This window comes from Plectropomus leopardus, chromosome 4 (genome assembly GCF_008729295.1).
Source record: "Plectropomus leopardus isolate mb chromosome 4, YSFRI_Pleo_2.0, whole genome shotgun sequence".
Taxonomy (NCBI): domain Eukaryota; kingdom Metazoa; phylum Chordata; class Actinopteri; order Perciformes; family Serranidae; genus Plectropomus; species Plectropomus leopardus.
The window spans coordinates 1,236,959-1,245,962 of record NC_056466.1 but is presented as its reverse complement, the minus strand read 5'-3'; the positions used below and the strand labels follow the sequence as shown (position 1 = coordinate 1,245,962).

The window sequence follows — 9,004 nt, the reverse complement described above, 5'->3', positions numbered from 1 at the left end:
GATGATAAGAATAATGTAAGAAATAATATAAGAGGACTGTGCACATCAGTGGGGATAAAACAAAGCAACAACAGATAAATAAGAGATGAAGTAAATACATTTAAAAAATGTTAAGAAAAGGACGTCAGAAGAATAAGGACTGGATAAATAGAGTATAAGAGCAGCAACATAAATAAATGTGACATCACATTAATTTATTTTTATTCTATAATACACGTGTGAGAAATTCTGTACATGCATGATGGAAGTTAGAGAAAGACCCATGGAAAAGGGAGAGGTTAAGATTAAAAAGCTACTTCTAAACTTCTCCATTTTACGGTCCATGAAAATGAAAAAAAACACACTGTAACCTCGCTTTAAGAAGAGCACTTTAAAGAAACTTTGTCATTATTATTATTTTCACCAAAATCTGATGCTGTTGTAAGTGTCAGTTTGAGCTCTGGACGATATCACTGTTCTCTGCTGTCTTCATGAGAGAAATAACAAAACATATGGAGGGATAAAAAGATTTAATTTCCAGCTCAGCTGATGATCTGCAGCAGCTTCAGATAAATAGACAGCAGGTGGCAGCATTTGACTGAGAATAACAGACCAAAGGGAATTATACTGAATTATTTCTGGATTATTGTTATTATTGATGCTTTAATGTGTTCATTTCTTTAATGCTGCAGCTGATGAGGATGGAGATCATTTTAACTACTTTATGTACTATTAGGTGATTTTATCCATAATAGTGCATAAAAAATGAATTATTTATATTTTGTAGTAATAATCAGTTAGTGACTTATTTTGTCAAAATAAATGTGGCAACGAGGTATGAGGTAGCATAAAATGAAAATACTCAAATTAAGTGCATGCACCTAAAAATTGTACTTAAGTACAGTACTTGAGTTAATGTATTTAATTACATTCAATCACTGCAAGTAGAGACTAAAAGTCAGTGTATCTCAGCTTCTGATGTGATCTAACATTTGTTTTTAATATTAAATGATGATATGTCATTTTACTATTTTAATACACGCAGTATAGTTATATTTGTGAAGTACTGTGCACATTTTCCTGTGTACATCTGACAGCAAGAGTCCTTCAATATTAGCTGTACACTGACTGTAGACACGCACATAAATATCTTTATATATTTATTTATTAGAAAAATACAAAGGTTCCAGTTAATGTCGAGTAAGGGGGATGTATTTTAAACTTATTATAAAGTAACTGTAGTTTGTCTTTGCAGGAGTGGCCTCTTGTGTGCGACGTGAATGATCCTCTGGAGTCAGTTCATCACAAGACTTGCAGTAAGTGTCCAACACTCACTGAAATAACTCGGGTCTCTTTTCCTTATGTGCGCATCAGTTTTCAAGGCTGTTTCTTATTTCACCTCTTTTATTTTTAAAACTTTTTTTGTTTTCTTTTTCCTCATAATTTCACCTCAATATTCTCAAACTGCATCTCCTCTGCAACAGTGAAAATAAAAAAAAAATGATGTTGACACTGGCTAAATTGACCCTCCTGCGTCCTCCCAAAGCTGCTTTGCCTGTTTGTACTGTGACATCTACCACTGTGTCTTTCTTTTTTTTTAATCCAAATGTGCTTTATTGAGTTTTCCATTTTCAAAAAAAAGGCAGAAAAAGATGACAACATTTTACAACATTAAGATTATAGCATTCTTAAAATATTATTATTGCCACACAGACATTTTGGGCCAGACGCCCTTCTTCAGTGTGCACACTGACAGTAACATGGTGTTGTCTGTGTGGCAATAATTATATAAGTAAAAAAAATTTTAAAAACGCTTGAATCAGAGTGCTGTCCTGTTTTGACTGCTTTGAGATCCATTTTGAGGATTCAGCACCCAGCCTAAATAAGTTATATTGTGAGTGAGCGTGATGTGTTTGATTTTCACCAACATTTTAAAACACTTTTGAGCTCCACGTGGACATAAAAAAAGAATCATGTTCTCTATGGGCACATCTGTCAGACACTGCACATCATCTCGAGTCAGTTATCACACTATCACAGCAAAAATCACTGTATAAACTTCATATAAAACCTCCACTTAAAATAAAATAAATAAGTCAGGGTTTCCACATTTCGTCAGCTGTATCAGAAAACTCGAAGCGCTTGTGGAATTTGCCTACAGTGTCTTTCTCCATACCACCACTAGAGGTCGCCAAAAATGAGATTTAAAATGTTTAAAAGTGTATGACATGTCCACTTTTCAGCCACGCTGTAAGTAGGACATGTTAATAATGTAATGCACATTTTTAGGGTTTAATGAGTTAATGTGTTTTATTAGAGATTATACTGTAACGGTGAGCAAAGCTGCAGGCCAGTGTCCTTTACAGAGAGGAGGGGAGGTGACCTTTTTGGAGAAGCCACATGGCGACAACTGCAGGTCGTCTGGGCAATAAACTAAAGGCCCGCTGCTTCTTTAGAGTTCACCGTGATGTGTTTTATCATATCTGAGTTTCATTAATTCTGCTTCATATTTTTTTCTCTGTGTCTTCAGTCATTTTATTTTTAAATTAACTTGTGTGAATGAAAATAGCTGCGAAGGCTCTTGTACAGTAAGAATCGGGGGTATCACTGTAACGAGCAGGACAGGCTGTTAAAAATAGTCTGACTGCTGCCCACAAGTGTTGAGCCAAGGAGGACAGGCTGTCTCCAGGAACCTAAAAAGGTCTCATAAGGCTTTCAGTGTCGGGATTTGCCAAGAAATTATCTCAAAATGTCTTTCTGGCTCTCGGCTGAATGAATATTTGTGAAATCTAAAAGGTGAGGCGCCTCGTGATAATCTTGTCACTGCCAGTAAATGTAAAACTGGCAAAGTGCGTTAATTTAAGGACTTAAAAAAAGAGTTATTGCTGTCTGGAAAAAGTATTTCAATCTAGAAACCCAGCCTCCACAAGCATTTAAAATGTTCTTTAACCTTTTCCCCCCCAAAATTAATTAAATTTAATAAGTAGAGCAAATGAAACATACCTCTAAATAAATCAATAAAATTGCAGGTACTGATGCACACTCTTCATCTCCAAAGTGCAGAATGAGAGCAAAATTTGGGTGTAAATGCTATATATAGTCTTAAGTGCGTCCATACATGGGGTGGAAGGGGAACAGCATTCCTCCAGTGACAGGGTAATATTTTTGTTGCCATCAGCAAGAGCTTCCCAAGCGGCATCAGGCTGGTCTTCCACCGCTTTGCGCTGTTTTAATCTCTTGGGGTAAGTCAATTTTCCTAATATTTTCTCGCTCCTGGGCTTATTTTATTGGAGAAAAAACTTGTGCAAAATGAAGTTCAGGGTAGGAGGAGCAGTTACCGAGGTTGGGATGAGTGAAATGTGTTGCTATAATGAAAGGCTTTAGATAATCTGTCCCCTGTGTGGGAATCAGCCGCAGTCTGTTGTAATCACCCTGAGCGGTACTTCCTTACATACCAGGGCATTAAGAGGGCTGCTGACCCTCTCTGTCCAATGTGTATCAGCTTAAAAAAACTCAGGTAACAATGTTCTTGTGCTGAAATAATTGTTTTGACAGAAGTGAAACATAATTAGCCTGAAGTTTGGATTTGACAGCTGGTTTAGGAGTTCGTCTTGTTCATTTTCGAGGAGCCTGTACACTCTGATCAGTCTCATTTCCTGCATGCTTGTTTTAATTAAATAGTGAGAGGGCTGTGCACTGCTGGTAATGACTCTATTTCCTTCATTTCTCCAATCATGGAGCAGGCAGCAAGCTATTCATAGCTGCTCTGTGAGGCTGTAAGGTGAAACATTTCAAGTGCTGAGCCCTGGTGTGTGTTGGAGCAGTCCTGATGCCTCCTAAATGTTGGATTTTGACATCATTTCCTTTGAGATAAATATGTTTTTATGATATTTATATGTTCTTTAAATAATTTGGTTTTTTTTTAGCAATTTGTTGGTAATTTATTATGTATGATATGAATATAATCACAGATATTATTCTTGAATTTAGTATTGTACTGAAGTATGATGGCAGCAGAGAAACACTGTTGATGCTCTCAGTACCAGTTAAAGACATAGTTATGATTATTTGAGGTACTTATCCATAGACGGTATATTACATACAGTAGATGTCAGCTGGCATGCCGTTTGGAGAAGCAGACGGGAGACATGGAAGCTGAGCAATGTACTGCTGTGGATGGGGTCTGCAACAAAATGAATTTTTCACACACAAAAAAATCATTTAAAAAAAAATCACTTGTCATTTTAAGTCTAATCTATTTTGAGAGTAGAGACTCCAAAACTGTGATCTAACATCATTGAATAAAGGAGCTGCTTGTCTATACCGCTGCTCCGATCAGTTATTTTGTTTGTGTGACTTTTGTATTTAAAAAGGTTCATTCTGATTCACGAAAGACATAACACACAACAACGAAAAAAGCGAACTGATTGAAGCAGCAGCAGAACAGCAGCTCCTGTGTTCAGCGAGCTAAAATTACTGTTTTTGTCAATGGGGTTTGGTGGTTTTCATAAGAGCATAGATGAGAAGCCGAAAGTGTCTGTGGCAAGATAAAGAGGTGAAAATACTCAAAGCGTACACTTTAACAGACTTTTTTTTTTTTAGGTTGGGTTGCTCAGCTTTTATGTGGGACTCCAGCCTGCTTCTCCAAACTGGAGGCTGCAGACTGACATCTACTGAATTTAGTACACTGAACATCCCTTTATATTGCATCCTGTAACATATGACAGCTGCAGTAACAACAGTGGTAAAGGACAGACTTGTTTGCTGTCATGGCTAACACATGTTTGGTCTCCCCCCTCCCCCCCTCCTGGTGCTCGCGGCCAGATCTCCTTGAAGTGTTCCAGTCATGGCGTCCAAAGTCACACCTTGGTATAAGAAGAAGCGTGCGAGCCAAGTCAAAACTGATTTTGCTTATCATCACACTCATTGTGTGCATACCAAGCAGCAGCAGACAGCAGTGAGGTATGACGGTGGGATTCAGCGGCTGTTTTTGAAAAAGCACAGCTCATGCTGCTTGGCCAGGTAGAGCAACAGATACGCGTAGAGCTGCTGCTGACAGGCGGGCCTCATCTTCCTGCTGCATACGCGTCTGCTTCCTACTGCTGGCTTTCCATTTGTCTCCGGACGCCAGATTTAAAGCTGTGCCGGGCCAGATCTCAATAAGCAAATAAGCACTTTAAACAAAATGATGAAGAATCTACGGTTATTGATATCATAGATATTCACACTCAGTTTGAATTTGAGGTTTGACGAACAGCGAATCATAACTCAGGTCTTAAATGTCTCCTAATTCACAGAGCAGTTGGACTCATCAGTGTTTTTTGCCTTTATTATTTTCAGGGTGTTGACATCGTCACATACTAGATCATCAGTAAATGTGTGTCCGTTTGCTATTATTTTGACAGGCACTGAGGCTTTGTTTAGATGGGAATGGCACTACTAAAAACAGAGAAGTCTTACAAAAAGTTCATTCATATGATAACATTGTGAAAATGATTCTCGTGCACACAGATCAGCATTTGTGTATTTAGATTTGTGCAGAGTATAATAACAAATAATAACAAATAGTATAATAACAAACCATATACATAACTGTATTTTATCCATATGTGCCCATTAACACTCCAAAAGAAAATTTAAACTTTTTTTTTCTAACCTTCCCCTCCCCTCCCCTTTACAAAAAAAATATATATCTAACATATACAGTGTGAGCAATATATTCTGTAGGTAATTTTAATTTGTCTTGTGGATTTGACTGCTTTTAATTTGTAGCAAGAATTTGTCGTACTGTTTAGGGCAGTTTACTCGGCAGCAGTTTTTGCATGCATGACCTTTCGTCCACATGAAAGTGGCGTTTTGGGGGCCTGATAACACAAACTTTTGAAACCTGATTTTAGAGTGTAATCTTTGGGAAACACCACATTTCTGTCACCGAGTAAACTGGCAATGCGTGGATCCTGTAAGAACGGTGACGTCAAGGCCGCACTTGGGACACGCACGGTGTTCTTCTATGGTGTGTCTTTACAAAGTTACACCGCCAAGTACTGGCCTGGCATGCATACTACAGCGTTTTTGGTTGTTTTTGCGGATCCGTGTACACGAGGATAGTTTTCACAATGTTATCATATGAATGCAGATTCTTTTAAAAAATGCAAAGATAAGTCGGGCAGTTCTCATCTAAACGCGGCCCACGTTTGTCTCTAGTTGCATTCTAGAAATAAAGTTGCCAGAAAATCGCCAAGTGAGGAACACCGATTTGGTGCATGTTACCTGAACCTTTTGTTACAGAATTTAATGGTAGTTAGTGGGCTAAAGTATTGATCCTTCTGTGCGATGCTAATTATTCCTCTGCCAAATGTTGATTTAGTTTTCGATGAAAGATAACACGTTCAGAAAGTCTGCATGTCCGGTGTGGATAGAGCACAGCTTGGAGGAGACGCAGACCTGCCAAAACCAAAAAACTGAAAATGCTGCAGCGTTCAAAAATGTGTGCTGTGTGTTGGCAGTGTTTTTTTTTAATGGTCACCAGTGAGTCTTTTCACTGTGAGGTCCAGAAGCTCTGGAGCTGAAACAGGCTTTAGATAATGCTTGTGCCACTTGTGCTCTGCAGCTTCTGGCTGGTTTTATTACTCAGGGCATTAAAGACATTATGTATTTTGTACCACATTGCTGTCAAATACATTTTTATAGAATTGTGTCCTTCCTGGCTCTTACACTACGTTCACACTGCAAGCCTTAGTGCTCAATTTTGATATTTAATGCAGCTGTTCACATTATGGTTAAAAATGAGGCCAATATTAGTCTCCAATATGAACTGGTCATGGTCTTGATGTGGCTCGCATGCCCAGAGGATCAACAAGACGTCACAAAACGGGCACGGGCAGTGGATGCATGAGACAAACGGCTTCATCAGTCTCTATCTATGGCAATTTGCAACGGCCGTGTAGTTTAAGATTGATTGGGGAACTCATTGAGGACAAAAATGGATGCAGACAGATGGACGGACAAATTGAGTTTTCTTAATTTTACAGAGGGATTTCAATCTAGAGTGACGTAAAAGTCACACTGAGTTCTGATTCGGGTCACATTTTGCATCTGATTTAGAGCCACATATGTAAGTGGCCCAAATCTCATTGTGCTGTTCACACTACCTGGGTTTTTGCAAAACATTGCTTTCTCAAATCACCTGTAATATGATCTCATGCGGGCGTAAATACTTTCCATCATTATGTATTCAGTTTCAATTTGTGCAATTTGAGGGTTAATGGAAACCTGCCAAATGACAAGCAATCACAATCAATCAAATCAAGCAATCACATCTGGGTCACATAGGGGAAAAATCAGATGGGTCCAAAGTGTGAACGTAGTGTTTGTGCAGTTAAATGTTGAACTTGATCCACAAGTCGAAGGCCGCAGGCGCTTTGTCGTCACTAGTGATGAACATAAAACTGACACTACAAGCCAACTTCAGATCACCGAGTCATCCTGAAGAAATCTGCCGTCTTGTCGAGTAGCTCCGGTATTACTGTATATCAGAGGCCGCATGCCACTCCGCTGAACCTGACCCACATCTGAGGCCAGAGGTCCGAGCTGAAGATTTCAGCGCTGACCAAGTTTCTCAAGAAGTTTCCCATTAGAGAGATGGACATGAAGGACTTTCAATTCTGTGTGATTTTCCTTTAACTGTTAGTTTTTACCTATGCCAAGTTTCTGCCCATTCAATCAAACATATTCCTTAAAAAACAGTTTTTGGATGACATCTTTGTCCGTGTCCCTGATGCTCTTTGGTTTAATTATTTGATATAAAAACATATCTCCAACCACTGACTCACATCTCAAAAACCATCTTTCTCACTCCATTTAAGACTTCTGCTCTGTAATATCTATGTAGCCGCCGATGTTTTGCTGCTGTCTTGTCTCTGTAGATTTCTGTTTCTGTTGTATTTTGTTTTATTTTCTATTTTCTTTTGTATTGTACTATAATGTGTTTTCATGCTTAAGAGGAACCTGCTGAAAACTGTTTTTAACTGAGTCAGTTTCAACTGTAGAGCACCAAATGTTATTTTTTATTCCTTTCTTGTATCAATAAATAAATATTGATATAATTAAATTATCTGTCTTAGACACTAACCACTAAAGCGACAAGTCTGTTGATCGACTGTCATAAAAGGGTAATTCTTTAAAACGTAACTTTGAGGTTCCAATTCTGAAGAAAAGTTGAGTTTTTGTTAAAGTTGGCCACAATTATTTTTAAGTATTTTGTCTTTGTAAAGCATATAAGTAGGTTTTTTAAGAATGGATTTCTTAGGATACTTCATCAATAGTATAAGATGGCGTTTTATTGGCAATGCAAAGCAGAGAAATGGGACACGTTTAGTCTTCAGTATCATGTAAAAGTCTAATATTAATTGTTGACTTATTCTGTCCATGTGGCACCATTTGAACAATTCTATAATAACTTCTATCTCAAGAAAAACCTCAGGTGGACCATCACAGATTTTAGTGCTGCGACCTGCTTCTGCAAAGCTAAAAAGTCTATTCTGGTGGGATTTCTGTTGAGTGTCTGTTATGTAACGATGGACCTCCTCCCCGCAGGAAATCAAGCTCTAAATCGGTGAGCCAGGTGCAGGCCCAGGCCACAGAGGCTATGGCGGAACCAGCCTATACCATACCGGTCTTCCGGCAGAGGTGAGTTCCCATTGGCTGCCGTCATATGTCAGGGTTATTTTAGGTGTAAGGTAATACTGAACTACCGTCTCTACAAGCTGACCCCAAGTCAAGACAGCACATTTCTTCAGTGTTACTGGCTGTGAATTTTTCCAGCGATGATTATTTTGAATGGTCAAGTGTTGATTAAGGATTTGTAGACCTCATGTTAGTCTGTGAGATATGTTAAATTAACATGGGCGGGCTGATGGAAACACCTCAGCAATGATAAAGTAGTGTTGCTGTGACAGCAGGTACTGAAATATTCACAAGTAATTTTGGCAAATACTCATGTCTCAATGTAAAGAATATCAGCTGC

The 9,004-nt window shown here is 38.5% G+C and overlaps 1 protein-coding gene across 1 annotated transcript in view; it reads left to right on the top strand.

Annotated features, from left to right (window-relative positions):
- The first annotated feature begins 3,154 nt into the window (after positions 1-3,154).
- myom2a (myomesin 2a) overlaps positions 3,155-9,004 on the top strand; it is a 41,310-nt gene continuing 35,460 nt past the window's right edge. Inside the window, 3 exon segments of the mRNA XM_042485544.1 lie at positions 3,155-3,221; positions 4,804-4,941; positions 8,575-8,667. Coding sequence (XP_042341478.1) covers positions 4,826-4,941; positions 8,575-8,667 — 209 coding nt within the window. The 5' untranslated portion in view covers positions 3,155-3,221; positions 4,804-4,825.